Here is a 19,377-nt window from a genome sequence, read left to right on the forward strand (position 1 = left end):
CAGTGTTTTGCCCTCTGGTTTCTTGGAGTTTCCACATGGACATTGACCCCTGGGCCTCTCGAGTGCCAACCTAGATTTAGCTGTGCAGCTGGTACTGTTAGGCCTGAGGCCGTTTGAAGCTGGCATCATTTGAAGTCCTGGTTAAGTGTAATTTTTCTATTTGTTTTTTCATGCAGGAACGAAATAATTGTCTGGCCGACTCGCGAGCTCTGAGTGCCAGCCACACTGACCTGGCCCACTGAGGGCCGGCAGGGCTAGGTAACCTGCCTTGGGAGTGTGAGACTGCCCTGCCCTGCCACGCCCCTCACCGCCCTGCCCGGAGGCGCCAGCCGCACTCCTTGGCTTCCTTTCTAGATAGTGACGTCCACCAACCTTGGAGGTGCCTTTTCAAAACACCCGGGCGACCTTGCCCCAGCATTCTGTCACCCGGCCTGCAGTCTCAGTGCCAGGAGCCGCCTCGACCGCGACCCGGCCAGGCTGGCGCACGGAGGCCGAGGTGGCTTCAGCACGCAGGGGGTCGGCTCCTGCTCACGGATGCTGTTGCACTTCCTGCCTGCCAGCTTTTTGCCATGACACTAAACTCTCTTCTAAATTATAATATTGTAATAAGGTTGTAAACTAAGAACCTGGAAACATGAAGTAACCTTTCAGAACGATAGGCATTTAGTGATCTGTGGCAGTAAAGCCTGAAGCGTGGTGGACCTCCTGGTTAGTGGGAGTGAATCCCCTCCCAGCAGGAGCGTCTTCTGGGTCTCTGTTTCCGAGGTCCCCGGGCGTGGTCCTGGGCGCCTGTGGGGTCTGGGCCCCATGCCCACCCCTTTTGAGCAGTGTTCTCTCCTGGAGGCCCCGCACACGAAGCCCATAGAGACGTGCGTTTCACTTTTTAAAAGCTTAAGCTTTATAGAATGAGGGAGCACAGTGGACTCTGACAGGAACCTTTTCAAATCAGTGCTGAGGCTGTTTCTTAGCTGTCCACAGACTATCCCATAGGTAAAGAGCCTACAAAACAGATGCCGAGGTAAGCAGTGATTCCAAAGACTGGCGCTCAGAAGCGCCACCTCCATGCCAGCCAGCTAGGCTATGGAACGGAGGGGCGGTCTGAAACGCTGGCCATCCCGTGAAAGGTCAGCTTGCTGCTGTCATGTAACAGGGCGGGTGATGGCACAGCAGAGGCTCACACTTGTCGCCTTCAGTCCCTGGAAGCTCCCCGTGGGGCACGGGGCCGAAGGCTGGGGACAGAGCATCCTGGGGTTTTGATATAAGGCTAGGCTTTAAAATACCTTTAAAAGTTTCATTTCATTTCATCCCGTCTCATGTCGCAGGACTGCTGTGTTTGTGAAAACGCGTTTGTTTCCACAAGACAAGCTCCATGTAGTCGTCAGCGAGTGCCTGGCACAGGCGCTGCCCTATGGAGCCAGTGTTGTCCCCAGCGGCTCACCTGTGGCCGTGGCTCCTTTTCTGAGGCTCCTGACTCCATTCTTGCAGATTCTGATGGATCAGGAGCTTACTTTCTAAATGCTACATAGAGGTGTTAAAGGAAATTTGATAGGTTCTGTAATAGTGGGTAGGATTAAAAGAAAAAATGTTATATATATATGGCTGGGTGCGGTGGTTCATGCCTGTAATCCTATAATCTTAGCACTTTGGGAGATTGAGGCGGGAGGATCACTTGAACCCAGGAGGTCAAGAACAGCTTGGGCAACACAGCGAGTCCCTGTGTCTACCAAAAAAAACCCCATAAATATATAAAATTTGATGGGTTGTGAGAAGCCACCCCCTCAAAAAAAGGGGGTGTAGAGCAGCTTCCCTTGACAGGTGCCGTGGCTGCCCCCGTAGTGGGCTATGTCTGTGCACAGGCGACGGGCAGGAGGGCTCTGGAGCTTCCCTTGTGGTGGGGGGTGCCTTCTCCCTGTGAGGATGCTGAGCAGAGTTTGGAACCCAGACAGTTTCCCTTAGTGACAGTTCTCTGGAAAGGAGAAAGGGCATTTAGAAGAAATAAACACAGGGCTGAATATGGAGGTGAATTTTAACCTCTTCAGACTGATGGGTGCAGACGAGGTGGTGTGGGGCCTCTGTGGAGCCTGCTCTGGCGTCCAGCCATGGAACCTTAGGGCCGACGTGGCCTCTGCAGCACTGTGGCTGTGGGAGCACTGTGTGTTGGGATAAGAGAAGCCAGAAGGCCTCCCTGAAGCCAGCTCGTAAAGGAAGGTTCATGTTTCAGAGAGGAAAGTGGCAAGGGAATCTGAGTATCTGAGTCCCTGATGTTTGAACCCCCCCCCACCCCCCCCACCCAATAGAAGTGCAGTGATTTAAGCCATTTCCCATCTGGCGGTCTGAATTTTTCCCTTCAGAGCAGAGAAATGGTAGGCCCAGCCATCCCTCCTCCTGTGTTGTCTTTCTGGTGAGGGGACCCCCACGTGAGAGTCAGCACCTGTTTCTTCAGAGTTGCTGTCAAAATACTCACTGCGCCCCCCACGGCAGCCGTGTGTGCAGCACCCAGTCCCAGCCACTATGGCATGGGAGCGTCTGGATCTGCGGGCGGACAGCCTATCTCTGGGTAGTCAGTGCAGCTGTGGCAGAAACCAGGCCCTGGGGAGGTCCTGTGACATGACTGCTTCCCTGAAGCAGCAGCAGTGTGCGGCTCAGGGGTCCTCGGAGGCTGGCGGTGCCCGCGGGTGGCACAGGGGCCCTCTCATGGGCAGCACTTGGTCTTGTGTTTACAGTACTGGAGGAATTCACATCGTTATTTTCTGGATTAAGCTGCTAGAAATATCACGTAATTAGAAATTCAGTGTTTATAGTAAGATGTATTAAACATTGCTAAAAATGTACGGCTACAATCTATAACAGGTTTTCCATTGTCATAACTGTATGGAATTTTCTTGGAGGATGTCATTAGCTTCTGTTTGCACTGACTTGTGAGCTGTGTGTACACTGTGGTCAGATTTCTGAACACTGTAGAGCACTCACCAGCTCTGACTATGTCTTGCTAGGGCCGGCCGGCTGCATGTGCAGCGGGGCCAGCTGTCTTAGGGCTGATACGTAGACGTGTATTCTGTTTACAATTAGTTCCCCAACGTTGTGGGGAAGAACTTAAGTGGTTTTAAAGTGTTTTATGATATGGTGAGGCAGTGAGGGTCAGGGCACGTGGTCCCTGAGGAAGGGTCTTCGGGACAAGAGGGACTGTGCGCCCCAGGGTGTGGTGCCTCCCTAAGGGGATGGTCGGTGCTGGCCAAGCCAGCCCTTCTGCAGACTGCTGTGGTGGGAGTTCCCTGGGACAGGAAGCCCCTCAGCCCCTTCCCTCCAGGGCAGGAACTGAGCCAGCATGGGTGGGGACGGCGGAGCTTCCAGGCGTGTTCTCTGTTAAATGTACCTGTCTTTAAGCTGTCTCATTTTCTAATCGCCGGCATGTCTTGCCTAGAAAAGCATTTGGAATTGCTTATGTTCAGTTACAGAATAAAATGTTTTATTTGCTGTTGTAGAATCCCTGCACTTTTGCAGAAAGGCTGTTTTGTAAAAATCCAACCCCAAAATATTTTTTTCCTATGTTCATGCCAGTGATTCTTAACTTTAGGGTCAGAGAGCCTTGATAACGTGAAGGTTTTCAACGGATTGTCCCACCCTAGAAAATGGCAAACAGAAAAATTCTGCACAGTATGGCCCCACCCCTTACCTTCCCCCCAACCAGTGCCAGCCCCCCCCCCCCACACTGTAGGAGCACCCACAGGCTCACCCTGGGCACATGGGGTGGGGGTGACAATTTCTGCCTCTGGGTTGTGGGAGGAGTCAAGCCACTTAACAGTTCTGGGCCTCAATTCCCCTACCTGCAAGTGGAGATGTAGTAACAGTACCTATCGCCAGGAGTTGTGAGGAGAACGTACTTCAATGTGCATAAATTACTTAGAGCAGTGCCTGGCACACAGCAAGAAGCAGGTCCTGGAACTGCATCCATTTAACTTTTATTTGTCAAAGGCCTGGTTGGTGCCAGGCAGCACGTGGAGGCACTGGGTGGGTGGGAATCAAGGGGGTCACCACTCTGCCCATGGGGAGGCCACGCCACTGACCACTGGGTGGATATTTCAGCATCTGCAGCCAGCTGTGTTCCCGAGAGGCTCTGCTTTCTGGCCAGATGTAAGGCCTGGCCACAGTGTGGGACTGGGTCTGCAGGTGGCCCTGCCAGGAGTCCTGCCATATCCCTACCAGAGTGCCGCCCAGCCACACCAGGGCTGAGCTGGATGCCCAGACCCCTGGGGCCAGGATACACTGGGACCCTCCTTCCTCTCAACCTTGGATCCTTTTTCACCAGAACTGTGTTCCCAGGTGACTGACAAGCCTGTCACGTGCCAGTCCCACGCTGCCTGCTCTCCTCTGTCTGGCTGTGGTGCTGGCACAGGCCACACTACTAGAGTCAAGGCAGCCCCCCCCAACCCCAGGCTCTCCTGGACCCAGAAGCTGGAGGTCGGTGGGATATGCTTTCTCCACCTTGTACCACACTGAAGTTTTGTGGGGAACGGTGTGTGCCGGGGTGGGGCCCCTGGGACCCAAGGACCCAGAGGTGGGTGAGGAGGAGCTGCCTGCCTGCAGCCCCACTGTGGCCTGAGTGGTTGGGGGAGTAAAGACAGCCCTGTGTGTAGGAGGGGAGACCTTCGTCGGCAGGGCCCCAAGGCTGAGGGGGCCTGAGGCCTAAGACGCGACCCCAGGTGGGCTTCCATGTGGACAGCAGAAGCAGGGAACTCCCAGGGAGTCACTGTAGGGACACCCCCAGGCCCCAGCCCTGGGAATCACCTGTCCCCAAGGACCAGCTCAGCGGTGGGGACCAGGTGCCCAGCAAGCCAGGCCTGTCCCCAGACCCAGGGAGAGGTGGAACAGCTCCCCCAGCTCAGGTGGGGGACTGTGGCCACCACCTTTGGCTGAGAAAGTGGAACTGCTGCCCTGGAAGAGCTCTGTCTGAACCAGGCTCCCAGCTGTGCCACGGCCGAGGCAGACAGCGTTTTAAAGGCGCAAGCCCCGTGTGTCGGGGCTTCTCAGGCAAGGCTGTTCTGCAGCTGCCACCGTGTCAATGGGACTGCGTCCCAGGTGTCCCTCGCACCCCTTCTGCACTGATTGTGTAAGAACAGGAGGAGGGGGGCAGGTGGGGGGCAAAGAGCACCCGCAGGGTCCGGGCTGGGCAGCCGAGGGCAGCCTCTTCTTCGCGGAGCCGCTCAGCCAGCAGTCTCACCAGGAGCTGGTTAGCCCAGGTTATGCCAAGGGCTGGGGAAACACGCTCGTCCCAGAACCTGAGAAACAGGAAGCAGGCAAGCTGGTGCTCAGAAGGCTTGGTGGCCCCCGCCCACTTCGGCCCAGCTGTGCCCCTGGCACCTGCGCAGAGGTGCACGTACCACATGGCTGCACTCACCCCAGTGGCCCGTGTGCTGCGCCCTGCTCCTCCACGGCCTCTGTCACCTGGAAGAGCGCAGTCCAGGTCAGCTGCAATGGCTGCGGGTCTTCCCGATGGGCAGGCACAGGCTGCTACCCGCAGGAGCTGGGGGCCACCACACTGCCACCCGCCCCACCTGCAGACCGGCTCTGCTCTCGCATCCTGGCTAAAAGTACGAGCTCACGGGTGCACCCCTGCCTTGGTGCCCACCTGGTTGATGCACAGCACAGGGCTCTGGAAGGCACTGCTCAGCTCACGCAGCACGGCCCCCAGGGACTGCAGACGCCTGGCCCTGGGGGCGGAGGCCTGGCTGTCAAATTCACAGCGGAATGGGGCCGCCACCGAGTCGATGACCACCAGGCGAGCCATGCCCCGAGACAGCAGAACGGGGACCTTCTTATTCACACATTCCAGCAAGGCGTCCTGTGGGGACAGGGCCATGGTGTATGCTGGCCAGCAGGCCCCCGCCCCCGGTGACCAGACCCCGTTTGGAATGTCACTCAACTGTCTGACTCAAAACCTTCCTCCCCACCTGGGACTGACAGTGCTGGCTCTGCAGTCCCCAAACTCTGAGCCCAATTCTGTATTCTTCTCAAAAAGTCTCCAACTATAGAAGCTTCAGGCTCACACAACTGGTTCCCTTGACTCCATGTCCTTCCTCTGGCCCTCCCTGGCAGTCACCCCTTGGCCATGCCAACACCATCCTCTGCAGAGGCGTCCTTTGCCCAGGCTCCTGAGTCCTTGTTGGGCTCTGCTCTCCCTTCTGCCATAGTTTCACCCTCTCCCCCTCACAGGTCAGCAGCAACCAGCCCTCTTCTTCAGTGGCCCCATGCCAGGTGCTCAGACCACCCAGACCTGGCCACAGTGCCACCAAATCTAGCCCGTGGTGGCCACGACCACCTGGGCCACACCCTCTTTGGACGCTCAGCAAGGCGGGGCCTAATGCCCTTCAGGCGTTACTCAGGCGAGTCAGGCCTGGCCTGCCTCTGCCAAGGCGTGGGGCACTCTGGGAGACCATCTGGGGGTCAGGATGGGGCTGTAGGTGGAGACACCCTTAAGGCCAGTGCCTCCCGTGCACCTAGGCCTTAGCCCTGTGCTCTGAGCTGGCCTGGCCAAGGGGTGGAAACGGCCCTGTGCCCACCGGCTCCCAGGAGAGCTTCCAGGGGAGGGCCCCCCAGGGAAGGCAGGTGTCCTCGGCTTCCCTCTGGGTGCCGCTGTGGCCTGTGGGTGCCACGGCCATTGACATGGCTGGCCTGGTCTCTGACCGCAGAGGTTGGTGAGCTGTGGTGATAGGGGAGGGTGGCACAACTGCTCCTGGCACCAAGCAGGGTAGTTCAGGTCCCATGGACCTTGCCAGCAGCTCTGGCCAGAGCTGCCCCTAGGCTGCCCCTCAAATCCAAGGTCTGCAGCCTCACACTGGTGTCACGCCTGGACCTCTGAAGATGCCCTGCACGCCCTGAGTGAAACTCGTCTGTGCTTCGTCTCCAGGGCGTCTCTGGCCGATCCTCTTTTTGTGGAAAACGACAGCAGCAGCAGTGGCCTGGAAGACGCCACCGCTAACGTGAGTTCCACGGCCTGCAGCCCCAGGAAGCAGGCAGCTGGGCCAGGGAGGGACTTCGCATGTGCAGGACTGGGGGGACTGGGGAAGGGCAAGTGGTGACTGCTGCTAGCTGCCCGGCTGGGCCTCCAAGAGGGGCTTGGCTCAGAGAGCCCCACCCTCATGCAAGCCCAAGGCCCACAGAGTAGTGGGGTGGGAACGGCACCAGGCTCTGCTTATGCAAGAGAAGGCTGTGTCCACACCCCTGGCCTTCCCCGTGCCAGATGCAGGCCTTTGGTGCTCCAGAGAGCAGAGACCAAAGATGCACTGGTCCCCTATGACCCCTCGGCCCCAGGGAGGCTCACAACCAGCAACACCCTCTTCTCTAGGCAGACTTGGGGTGGGGGCTCCCCAGAGAGCTGTTTTCAGAACAGAACTTAGTAACACTATCAGGTTTTGGCGGCCCAGCCCTGACCTTCTGTCTTCTCTTGCAGTGACCCCGACCTGGCCCCGCTCCAGGATGGGACTGCCGAGTGTGGCCTGGAGCTGGCCCGGGACAGCCAGGGCAGCAGGGAGGGCCCCTGGCTGGGAGCCGCAGCGCTCACTCATTTCTCCTGCGTCTGTGTGCGTGGGGCACGATACTGATGACCACACGGCTGGCGTGACCTTGGGACTGGGGCTGAGGCTGGGCCTAAGCTGGTGCCCTGGTGCGGCGTGGCCTCTCCCAGGAGACCTGGGCATGAGCTGGGCCCACGGCTCCCTTCCCATGTGTAACTTCCTCATGTTGTGTGCGATAATGTATTTTATTGTACATTTTTTTAAATTAAACGTTTATATGCCTTATGCTTTACTTCAAAGTTTTTTCTATAAGAACTCAGAAGTGGGGGAAGGCCAGACAGGCGCGGTGGCTCACGCCTGTAATCCCAGCACTTTGGGAGGCTGAGGTGGGCAGATCACGAGGTCAGATCGAGACCATCCTGGCTAACACGGTGAAACCCCATCTCTACTAAAGATACAAAAAATGAGCCGGGCGAGGTGGCGGGCGCCTGTAGTCCCAGCTGCTTGGGAGGCTGAGGCAGGAGAATGGCGTGAACCCGGGAGGCAGAGCTTGAAGTGAGCCAAGGTCGCGCCACTGCACTCCCGCCTGGGCGACACAGCGAGACTCCGTCTCAAAAAAAAAATAAAAAGAAGTGGGGGAAGGCCCACCGGCTCTGCCAGACCACAGCCATGTCTAGGGTGGGCTGGACATGGCAGCCGCTCTCCCTGCACAGGGCAGAATTTCCTTATTTGCCTTTGGTCAGGGGTTTACTCCCAAACTTGATCCCATCTTATCTTCTGCATCTTTTCTACTTCATCACTTCTCCCTCCTGGGATGATCTCTGTAAAGTAAGTGCTGACAGCTCACAGCACTGCTGCCCCAGCTGCAGGGATGCATCCCAGCCTCTTATGCCTGCTTCCTGGCTGCAGGACGGACTCCACTGGCCCCCCGTGAGTGGCCCCTGCTCTCTGGAAGGCCCTGCCATGGGTCCCTCCTCCAAGCCCAGCCAGTGTCTGCAGGGAAGCCAGCAGCCAGGCAGTGGTCAAGGATCTAAGGTCGCCTGTGTGAGCTGGAGGCCCGGCAGGCCTTGGCCAGGTGGAGCCCCTGTGCCTCCAGTGAGGGCCGTCTTCCCCTCAGAGGCAAGGGTGAAACTAACACAGCTCTCTCACCAGGGCAGCAGCCTGGAGAGCAGGTCCCACCCTTCTCAGGGCGGTGGTCTCCTAGGGCAGCTGGTCAGGGCTCCACAGCCCAGAGGAGGCCCTTGCCACCCGCCTGGGGCTTCTCTTCCCCACTCCGTCTTCATGGGCAGGGTTGACAGATGGTATACAGGCGCCCAGTTACATCTGAGTTTCAGATCATGAAGAAAGTTGATCTGAATATGGGCATCCTCATTCTAGAACATGCTTCAAAGCTGCCTAAGATTCAGACGTAACTGGATGTCGCAGCCTGCCGCCCTGCCTGCCTGGCCCACAGCCACTCCTGGCCAGGATTTTGTTTGGCCAAACTGCCGTCAGGCTCCTGAGCCGCCTCCTAGGCCCATCTGTGCACGTCCTCGTGAAACCCAGTTTTGGCAATCCCTGCTGAGATGGTAGCAGGACCCCTGCCCTCCACATCCAGTCGCCCTCAGTAGCTGACTGGTCCATCCTCCACCGTCCCCAGGGGCAGTCTGGTCCCCATGGCCCACCTTCAGCAAGGGTCCTGGCAAGACGCTTCAGCCAGACCCCCTCCCCTGCCAGTTCCTCTCCGTCACTCTCCATCCTCTGACCCCACCTGCTCCTCGGGCGTAAACCCCCATGACCCAGGCTGTGTTCAGAGCTGAACCCCATCTCTGCCTGCCCCGCTGTGAGACCTCACTGCCGTGGCGGTTACCTGCCCCAGTGGTCCTGAACAGCTTGCCTCAGGGGTGTCACGCGGCTTCTCCCACACTCACCACATCGGCCACGTGCTCGATGAAGATCTGGCTGCCAAATCGGAGCTTCTGAAGCAGCTCTCCAGGAACGTCAGTGCGCAGCCGCGGCTGCTGGGCCATGAGCTGCTGCAGGCGCTTGTGCGGGAAGGCGTCTTCCGTGCAGATGTAGACGGCTCCTGGGAAGTGAGAGTGCCTGATGTGCCCAGGGGACTCCAGACGGGCCTGTGACTGCCACACAAATCAAGCGCAGACGTCTCCCACCATTTCTAACTCTGCCCCTCGTAGGTTCTTTGTCCCTGGCCCGGGGAGGGAAGAGGCTGGTGTTGGTTCTCACCCTCCCACTGGCAGCCACCTCAGGACCAGGTGACCCCTCAGGAGGAATATGGGCTGGGCCTCCACTTCCGACACCCAGGCAAGGACTTCCCCTGTCCTGGGCCCTGGGCTGGAATGGCCACAGATGGGAGGCCTCTCCTGCCCCACCGCGCCCCTCCTTCCCCCCGCGCCCCTCCATCCCCCCACTGCGGGGCAGGAAGCAGGTGGCAGCATCAGGGCAACGCCCTGGAAATGGCCCCGAGCCCCGACACATGGCCACACTCAAGGCCCCGCCGAGCAAGTGTTTCCTCGCCCACTTTCAAAGCTTCTGCAATTCAAACAGCTGGCTTGAAAAGACACGTGTTGGCGAGGATGTGGAGAAGGCGGACCCGACCCCTGTGCGCTGCTGCTAGGAATGCAAAGTGGTGCAGCTCGGAAAACAACCGGCACTTCCTTCAAGAGTGACACACAAATCACTAGCCCAGCGGCCACACCCCCAGGTAGACACCCAGGAACCCCCGCCCCATTGTGTGTCAGAACTAAGCTTCTGAGAGGCATCTGGCCCACTTGGGGCCAGGGAGGTACAAATACTGCCTTGGGAGACCATGTCTCTTGTGGCTGGTTCCCTTCCCCACCAGTGTCCCTAGCCGTGGCTGTGCCCCTAGTCAGGAGGCCACAGCAAGGTCGGGGCCCTGGGGTTCCTCCATCCTGTTGGCTGGAGAGAGGCTGGGCTGGAAGGCTCGGAAGCAGGTGGAACCGGCCAGGCAGCCTGTTTTTGTTGGGGTCATGTATTGGGGGCTGCACAGCCATGGGGACATTGTGAAGCTGGCAGGAGGGTCGCTGTGGGCAGCCCAGCAGTGGGCAGGGCCCCAGCAGGCCTGGGAGAGCCTCATGCAGCTTAAGCACAGGACTCAGAATCACTCCACAGCCTGCCTGCCACTTTCTTTTCAAAATTAGGGTCTTCAGATTGGATCTAGGAAAAGAAGTCATTTCCCCAGAAAAGCACATCTGAGCCCTGACCCTGCACATGGTCACGGCGGCTGCGGGGCCTCCTCCCTGCCCCCGGCCTGCAAGGCTGGACTGTGCTCTCTTCCCGCAGCAGTCCCTGGCCTGGGCACCGCTGGGGGATTCGGGGAGGGTGTCCTAAGGCTTCCATGTCCCTGGGTAGCGGGGAGTGTGGGCTTCACTGAAAAGGCCAACGGGGTGGAAGCTCAGGGGGAGTCACTGCACAAATCAGATTTGCATGAAGCCTGGCACGGAGGATGCTGGAGAATGAGGGCGTTTCCTGTCCTGTTCTGAGCACGCTCGAGTCCCACCTCCACCTCACAGCAGCTCTTCCATGCGGTAAGTGGGAGACTCCCATTTTCAAGGCCAACTCCTATCCTCCTGGCTTGTGGCTGTCTCCAAGCTCACCCCTGAGACCAGCCGCAGGGACTCAGGCACCTGACAGGAGGGTGTCCTCCCCTGGACTGCATGGACAAAAACGCCTGTGGTATGAGCAGACCCCAGCCGGGCTCTCGGAGACCCCTCACCCTCCACCCAGCACGGAGGCTCAGGCAGGCACAGCACACCCTTGGTCCCAGGGACGACGCTGACCTGAGGGTGGCAGAGGTGAGCCACACTGCCGCTGGCAGGTCAGGCCTGTGAGGAGGTGGCTGGCCCAGCCTGTGGGTCCAGGGCCTGGGGTCCTGCCCTGTGTGGGAAGTGAGCCTAGCAGGTGCACTCCAAGGCGCCACCAATGAAAAATGCTGCCACTCTGTGTTCACGTGGAGTTTAAGACAGTGTGGGAATCGCACGTTGACACCAGGGAACTGGGTTAAAAGTTAAGGAGCTACTAAGAAACATCTCTCCTACTCACAGCTCAGTTTAAAACGGCATGAGCTTTTAACACCTGAGAGACCCAAGCAGGCACGCTCTGAACGCTTCAGCAATGCAGGGAACCCTTGTTTCACAGACAGAGCTACACAGGCTCACGGGGACGCGCCAGGAGCATACCTGGTCTGGCGGCGGGGCACCCACGAGAAAGGCCGTGCTGCCCTCCCTGTGCCACTGGCTCTGTGGACTCCGGGCTTGGCAGCTGTGTGGAACCTGGGCCGGCATCGCTGTGCTCAGCCAGTGACCCCTGGGGGCCTAGCTCTGCTGAGGGCAGGATGCAGGGCAGGCTGCCTGGTGGTGGGGTTTGTACCCTCCCACCCCTCCTGCTGTCAGCTGAGCCCAGCCTCACTTCCCCTCCCTGTTCTGGAAGGAGCGAGGGTAGTCAGGACCAGAAGGAGGAGGGAGACACAATGGTAGGAATGGCATGAGAGGCGGCCACTCCCCCACCTCAACGGAAAGCTGTCCCAAACAGAGCAGGGGTCGCCCACCTGCCCAGACCCCATGGAAGGGATGGCCACTCACCAGCCTCCAGGCCTCCATGCTGCCGCGGAAACTGCACAGCCAGGCAGAGCTGCAGCGCCAGCTGGGTCTTCCCCACCGAGCTGTGTCCGGCCAGCTCGGTGATGCCGTCCAGGGGCAGGCCACCGCGGAGGAGCGAGTCCAGCACTGGGCAGCCGAGGCTCAGGCGCTGGTGCTGGGCTGGGAAGCGCTCCTTCTGCTGGTGCAGCTGCAGTGCTACAGGGCAGCGATGGTGTCAGGCCTGGCTCTCCTGGGCCTGCGGGCAGAGCTGGGGACTGTGGGAGGCACGGCCAGCCTGCCTATGCCAGGCGCAGTGTGGCTGGAGCAATGGTGCCTGTGGTCACCAGGGGTGAGCAAGGTGCTGAGGGCAGGGAGGGGTGACCCGGCCAGAAAGGGTGGGTTCACCTGAGACGCAGTCGGGGGAGCCCCAGGGCTACTATCACATGCCCCCAGGGATCCCCCTATGGGGCGACTGCGGCACCAGATGCCTTCAGCCAAAGCTTCCAGAGAGCCCCAAGGTGCTCCCTAACAGCCTCGGTGTGAAGAAAAAGGCACAGCTCCGTCCAGCTGGGATGCCCCGGGTGCTGAACAGTTCTGAAACAGCTTTAATGGGCTCCCGCACGCACGCACACGTGCACGCCCCATGCCGTCAGTGCTCTGCGACGGACACCATTCTAGAGCAATGCTGGCCACAGCCTCTTGGCTAAAGGGCTTTGGATGAGCCATTCGACACAGCCTTCCCCACAACACCGAAGCCCCTCGGGGGAGGCTCAAGGTGGGACACGCAGTGCAGGCTGCGCTCTTGGCCTGGGGCCCGGGCCGAGAGGAGCAGCCCGTCCCTCGAGTCCGCACACTGCCTTGGGCATCCCGGTCAGGTGGAGCAGGCCACCCTGTGAGGACTGCCCAGAGCTCTGCCCACGGCACTGTGTGTGCGGCCGTGGCACCTGCCCACCACGGCAGCCCCAAGTTCAGCATGCTCCTCGGGGCCCGGGTCACTGAGCCACCTGCAGGGGAGGGAGGACCCTGCTCATGCCTGGACCCCGCTGCCCACTGGGGCCTGATCAGATGCAAGGATGGAAACCTTGTCCGTCCAGGCGCATGGGGTTCACTGGGTACCTCCCTCTGCTGCCAAGACCTGGTTTCCCACACGTGGTGGTGGCACCGCGGCCAGGGCCGCATCTCACACCGTTCCCACCCTGCCAGAGCCTGAAGGGCTCTGGGTGCTGACTGCCCACTTCACCCCTGCTTCCTGCACCCCCTCCTCTGGCCCACAGAGCAAGATCCCCAGGAGGCCTCACAGCCCTTCTGTGTCCACCTCACACATCTTCTGACCCAACGCTGTGACCATAGCCCCATGGCTGTAGGACAAGCAAGATGGGAACTCTGGGGCGTGAGCAGCCGCCGCATGCCCTGAGGCTGGTCCCTGGGTGCAGTCTGCACAGCCTCACGCCCTGCACCACCGGGATCATGACGCTGGAGCCACATGTCACCCTCAGTGGGAGATGCCACGACCCACCTACCTGTAAGGATGCTGCTTCCCCGCAGGTGTAAGGAGGCCGTTCTCAGCAAGTGCCAGACCTCGGGGCTGGAGAGGTTGGTCAGTCTCTTCAAGTCTGGTCCAGAAAAGTGTAAAACCTCCTTTACTGATTTCAATTTGGCTGAAATGACACAGATAAATTACAGGAAACTGTCAGACTGTAATAATGCAGGGTGACACAGCAACAAAAGGTGCTTTATAAGAGCGCTGTGAGACCACCCTGCTTCCGATTCTGGGGACAAGGTGGGTAGGGACCAGATCCCCTGCTCCCTGGAAACCCTGGACAGAGTGTGGCCGACACACGGGCAAGGGGAAAGGACTGCTGGGCACTGCGCCCTGAGTCTTGGCACTCGGGCAGACACCAGCCTCATGTGAGGAGCAGAAGCCAGAAGACGGGGTCGGGCAGGTCCCAGGTGCTAAGAAGAAACGACAGGCACCCAGTTCCATGCCAGCTGGAGACAGTGCTCCAGAAAGGGGCAGCAAAAAACCAACACCGAGGTTTCCAGCACCCGCCTGCCAGGCCCGGAGCCGGGCTGAGCCACGGGCAAGGACACGTGCCCTGGGGAGTGGAGCGCTGGGAGGCAAGCAGAGTCCAAGTCCAGACACTGCTGTGCAGGGCAGTCAGGGCAGGGGGCAGAGCATGTGCGAATCAGAATGGTGGCGGCATCAGTTACAGAGGTGCAGAGCCCCAGGACCTGCCATGTGGGGAGGAGGGCAAAGTTCATTTTGGACTCGGATAAGTGCATCACTTTCTACTTTCAGACTCGGAGAAAGACAACAAATGCTGCAGACTGATCAGCCCATCAGGGAAGTGCGAGGAAGTGCACACGAGGGAGCAGTGGTGGATGAAGGGCCCCGCCTGGCCACGGAGACTCACACCCGCTGCATCAGAACCCCCCTCAACATGGGTGTGCTGAACGCTGCAGTGAAAAGACAGCCATTGTCAGGCTGGAAAACAGTAACCACTGGTGGGATCTTCAGAAAAGCCACACAGAAAACACAAGGAGATGGAGAGGTGCGGATGAAGAAAGCGCCCCTGGGTTTCACCAGATCCAGTGGAGAGGGCTTCCCGTGGATAGGCTGCTCCAGAGGGCTCTGTGGGCCCTGAGGATTCGCTAGGATCGGGGCTCTGGTGGGGCGGCTCCCCTGATAAGTCTCACGGCCCCAGCCCCTTTCACAGTTTCGAAGTCTGCAGGGACTTCTGGAAACATTGGTTTTTGAGTAAGAGACACAGGTGAGAAAGGAACTCCTTGGCTGAGCCCATTCCCCTTCTCTGTCCCTGGTCTGCAAGCGGCGTGTCTGCAGCTGTGGCAGCAGCCGTGATCACAAGGCCACCAACAGGAGGATAAAAACCAACAGCCAAGGATGGAAGGGCAGGACAGCGAGGCCCTGGCCAGTCACCAGGTCGCTGCAGCAGCTCCACGAGCACTCCCGCTTCTCGCCACAGACGGTGTGCTGAGGTTCACGTAGCTGAGGCCCTGGGAGACGGGGGAGGATGGAAGATGGAAGGAGGGTCCCCAGACGACAGCTGGGCTGCAGGCATGGAGAGCAGGGGCAGGGGCTGCACGTGGGGCCTGAGCTTTGAGCATTTGCTAACTCGGCGGAAAAAAGATGCTGTAAGAAAGAAAACGATCCCCCACACCCCACATTGTTGAACCACACCAGGTATGCACCAGTCACAACCCCGACAGCTGATGTCATCCAAACTAGGTTCTAACTATGGGCAGGGAGCTGGGGGAAGAGGAAGTTGGGGTACACAGGTGTAGGCACACTCAGTCCTCACCGCCAATAGGAAGTCCATGGATAATCAATAACACTGACAAATCAAACTTTACAACGTAAACATATTTAGGAGCCCAGATGTAAATATTTTTTAAAAAAATAACTAAAAGATGGCTGGGCGCGGTGGCTCACACCTGTAATCCCAGCACTTTGGGAGGCCGAGGTGGGCATATCACGAGGTCAGGAGATAGCGACCATCCTGGCTAACACGGTGAAATCCCATCTCTATTAAAAATACAAAAAATTAGCTGGGTGTGGTGGCGGGCACCTGTAGTCCCAGCTACTCGGGAGGCTGAGGCAGGAGAATGGCATGAACCCAGGAGGCGGAGCTTGCAGTGAGCCGAGATCACACCACTGCACTCCAGCCTGGGCCACAGAGCGAGACTCTGTCTCAAACAAAACAAAACAAAACAAAAAACAAAAAACTAAAAGACTTTATGTGGCTCCATTTTACCTTTTAGACAATATGCATGTATTACTTTGGTAAAAATAGAAGTAACTGAAAGAAATCCATGCAGTTAAAACACACACACACACACACACACACCTGAAAACCCCACAGTACATCCTACCCTCGGTGTAATAATCAGGGTAGGCAAAGGGAGGAAGGCTTAGCCAGCCAGCATTTTGTTAACCTGCCTTATGTAAAGTGCACAGACCCACCCACACCCCTTATGTAAATAGAAATAAATGTACCTTTCTTAATTGCAGCAATAATTCTGGGATTCAGGTCCAGTAGATCTAAATCCATTCTGTCGGTGGGCTGCCCACCAGGATGAATAACTTCCCAGGAAAGACAGAACAATGGATGCAAATTCTGAAGCACTTGCCTTCAATTCAAAGCCTGTTGAAGGCACGCACCATGGAAGTGACAGCAGTCACCGTGTCCGTGTCATCTGGGCTCTGTCACTGAGGGTGGAAGAGACTTCACTGTACAGGGAAAGCTGTCTAGCTCTATCCAGGGCAACATGTCTGTAATTTACCTCTAAGAATTATTTAGCAGCTTAGAACCCATTCCAGACACTGACGCATTTGAAAAATCCCCCAAACCCACCACATTCAACCCCTGTGGAAAGTGCTAGAAATAAGACCATCCTCCTGCGAAAAGTGAGTGCCCCGCCCGACTCACCTCTCTGGGGCTCGGGGATGACCCACGAGTTTCTGGCTGACTTGACTGAGGCATCTCTTGCACTCTGCAGTTTAATTTCCTTTAAGTGTCTCCCTGGGGACTCTGGAAGGAGTGGGAGAGTGAGTCTGGGATTGGCAGAGTGCTCAGGGAATCCGAACATCAGTGGCCTCCAGCTGTCTCAGCAGCCAACAGCAGAAGACAGCTTCCTGTCTTCTGCTTCCAGTGTCTTCCAGGAAGAAGGCACTGTGGACCCCACCCAGCCTCTCCCAGGAAGGGAGCTGGCAGCCCTTCCACAGCCCGAGCCCGGTCCAGGGAGGGAGAAGCTCAGCTCTTCTCCCCTCCGGCCTCGGTGGGCTGCTCAGGGACTCAGCCTGGGATCACATAAGGCCTTTCCAACAGGCCACTCTACATCCCATCGGCCTCCCAAATGGCAAGAACAAGAGTGTCCAGCGCACCAGGAAACCGGAAGGCAGCAGCCTCGAGGGCCATGTCCTGCAGTGAGGCCGGGCGCCCTCGGCAGTAACCCAGCAGAAGAAAGGGCAGGCCGCGGACTTGGAGAAGGCTTTCCCTTGGACCACACAGAATGTAGCACTGGCCTGGATGCGATTACGCTGGTCACTGCATGCCCATGCTCAGCCGGCTCAGGGCCAGGAGTGGAAAACGCCCCCAGGCACCCTGTGAGGCGGGCAGGGCAGGGAAACTCGTGCTCCAGGATGCGTTTCCTGCCCGTGCACCAGGCTCCCGGGGCCCCACAGCCTGTGGATTTTCTGAGCAAGGGACAGGGAGGTGCCCAGGCCTGGTTGCCCAGGCAGGCCTCACAGGAACTGGCGAGAAGCCACCCTGGAGGGCCGGGTGCAGGCCAAGGCAGGGCGGTGGGGCGCTGAAACCAGCTCCAAACTGCTGGCTGGCCAGAGTGAGGAAGTGAAGTTCCCCAGCACAGAAGGCAAATCAAAAAGGAATGCCACCTCCAGGGAAGGCACTACACTGCCAAAGGAGATGTGGCCTCGCCTGGCTCTGTAAGTTACTGACCTTGATTGCTGGGCTGCGGAAATACAAATCAACTTGAAGGTTGGGCAGATGCTTTGAGACAAGCTATACCCTGCTGGCCTGGGAGCTGGTCCTTGGTCCCAGCCTCTCAGAGAGCTCCCGCTCTCACACTCTCCACCGCTATTAAGGCACACTGCCAACTTTAACCAGATCTCACTTTCCAGGGGCCTGCTCCATCCGGCGGAGCAACGACTTTGGCCATTCTGGCACTCACCTCCCTGCGGCGAATGCACCCCATCCATGGAGGCCCTGCTTCCCCGCCAGGCATCTTCATCTCCTCCCCTCTCCTCCCCTCTGAGCACTGTGAACCCGAGAACAAATTCTCTTTGACAATAAACCGTGTGATTCGTGGAATCATACTTTGGTCATCTCCTTATTTCCTCCACACACAAGGACCCCTGCAGCGCCAATGCCCACAGGAGAGGGCAGAGCCAGCCACACGGACCCCCACCTCACAGGCTTCAACGCGGTGGGTCACTTGAGCCCGGGAGTTCAAGACCAGCCTGGGCAACACAGTAAGACCTATTCTCTACCAAAAAAAAAAAGAGAGAAAGAAAAAGAAAAACAGTCGGGTGCCGTGGTGGTGCTTGCGGTCCCAGCTACTTGAGAGCCCAGGAGGTGGAGGCTGCACTGAACCGTGATGGTGCCACTGCACTCCAGCCCGGGCGACACAGCAAGAGACTTCAAAAAAAACCAATAAAAATTCATGCCTTGTAATGAGGAATTAAAGGCAGGATGAATAAACATTTTCTTCGTTGTTTTTTTTTTTTTTTTTTTTTGCTTTTTGAGACCGGGTCTCTCTCTGTAGACCAGGCTGGAGTGCAGTAATGTGGTCTGGGCTCACTGCAACCTCCGCCTCCTGGGTCCCGTTTCAAGCAATTCTCCTGTCTCAGTCTCCCAAGCAGCTGGGATTACAGGTACGTGCCGTCATGGTCAGCTAATTTTTGTATTTTTAGTAGAGACGGGGTTTCGCCATGTTGGCCAGGCTGGTCTTGAACTCCTGACCTCGTGATCCGCCCGCCTCAGCCTCCCAAAGTGCTGGGATTACAGGCGTGAGCCACCACGTCCGGCCTAAAGATTTTCTTTCCAAATCAAAGCATTAAAATAACTGTTCAGATCTCTCCCACTTCGATGCCAGGCCAGCGCGGTCCCAGGCGGACGAACGAAGGCATCGAAGGCCGGGGGTGCAGCCGCGGGCCCACCTCGGCCTCCCCTGAGCAGACACCTCCCCGCGCACACCGGGGGCCCCAGAGCCCGCCTTCCCCGCCTTCCCCGCTCTGAGCGCACGCGGCCCTGCCCCGGGAAGGCGCCTGAACGCGACCCGAGCTGTGCCGGGGCACCCAGGGTGAGAGCTGCAGCCCGAGGCCAGCCTGCGCCCACCGGCTCGGGCAATGGAGACCCGCGGCCTCCCCCGCCCCTCGACCCTGCCACACCCCTCACGTCCGCGGCCGCCCCGACCTCCGACCCCGCCGCCGCCTGGCACCGCAGCCAGGTTCCACGGGTCTCACCTACCGCTGGCTCCGCACTCCTCTTCGCGCCGTCCTGCCCCTCTCGGCTTCCTCCAATAGGCTCCGAGCGCCCTGATAGGGCTACACCAATCAGAGGCGAAATGACGCCGACGTGGCTGACGAACCAACCAATCCAAAGTCTCAATCTTTCTGAGAGGGGCGGAGCGCATCCGGGCCAGCCCTCGCCGCCGATTGGTGACTGACCGCAGGGTGGCAGGGGCGGTGCCCTTACGCGGATTGGAGAGGGCAGCGATGGGGCGGAGTTCAA

The 19,377-nt window shown here is 58.5% G+C and overlaps 2 protein-coding genes across 20 annotated transcripts in view; one reads left to right on the plus strand and one right to left on the minus strand.

Moving 5' to 3' along the window:
* The window catches only part of KLC1 (kinesin light chain 1), a 71,124-nt gene extending 63,328 nt beyond the window's left edge, over positions 1-7,796 (plus strand). For 8 of the 13 annotated variants that reach the window (XM_037984607.2, XM_073011347.1, XM_037984605.2 and 5 more), the window contains 2 exons: positions 6,905-6,977; positions 7,448-7,796. In XM_037984607.2, coding sequence (XP_037840535.1) covers positions 6,905-6,976 — 72 coding nt within the window. In that variant the 3' untranslated portion in view covers position 6,977; positions 7,448-7,796. Of the gene's footprint in view, positions 1-176; positions 6,978-7,447 lie in introns of all 13 variants that reach the window. The other 5 variants (XR_012091097.1, XR_012091099.1, XR_012091096.1 and 2 more) reach the window with 1 other exon arrangement.
* Positions 2,354-19,151, minus strand: XRCC3 (X-ray repair cross complementing 3). 7 transcript variants are annotated; one of them, XM_007987955.3, is made up of 9 exons: positions 19,114-19,151; positions 16,555-16,656; positions 16,122-16,334; positions 13,627-13,764; positions 12,110-12,322; positions 9,422-9,576; positions 5,627-5,839; positions 5,396-5,442; positions 2,354-5,276 (listed from the first exon to the last, which is right to left on the minus strand). In XM_007987955.3, the coding sequence occupies exons 3-9, from the start codon at positions 16,174-16,176 to the stop codon at positions 5,057-5,059; spliced, it is 1,041 nt and encodes a 346-aa protein (XP_007986146.2). In that variant the 5' UTR covers positions 16,177-16,334; positions 16,555-16,656; positions 19,114-19,151; the 3' UTR covers positions 2,354-5,056. The 7 variants fall into 7 exon arrangements, with proteins under 7 accessions (XP_007986146.2, XP_072867452.1, XP_072867453.1 ...); XM_073011351.1 differs by having other exon boundaries at positions 19,110-19,128; XM_073011352.1 differs by lacking the exon at positions 19,114-19,151 and adding an exon at positions 19,060-19,082.
* Positions 19,152-19,377: the final 226 nt, after the last annotated feature.

Source organism: Chlorocebus sabaeus, chromosome 24 (assembly GCF_047675955.1).
Source record: "Chlorocebus sabaeus isolate Y175 chromosome 24, mChlSab1.0.hap1, whole genome shotgun sequence".
NCBI lineage: Eukaryota > Metazoa > Chordata > Mammalia > Primates > Cercopithecidae > Chlorocebus > Chlorocebus sabaeus.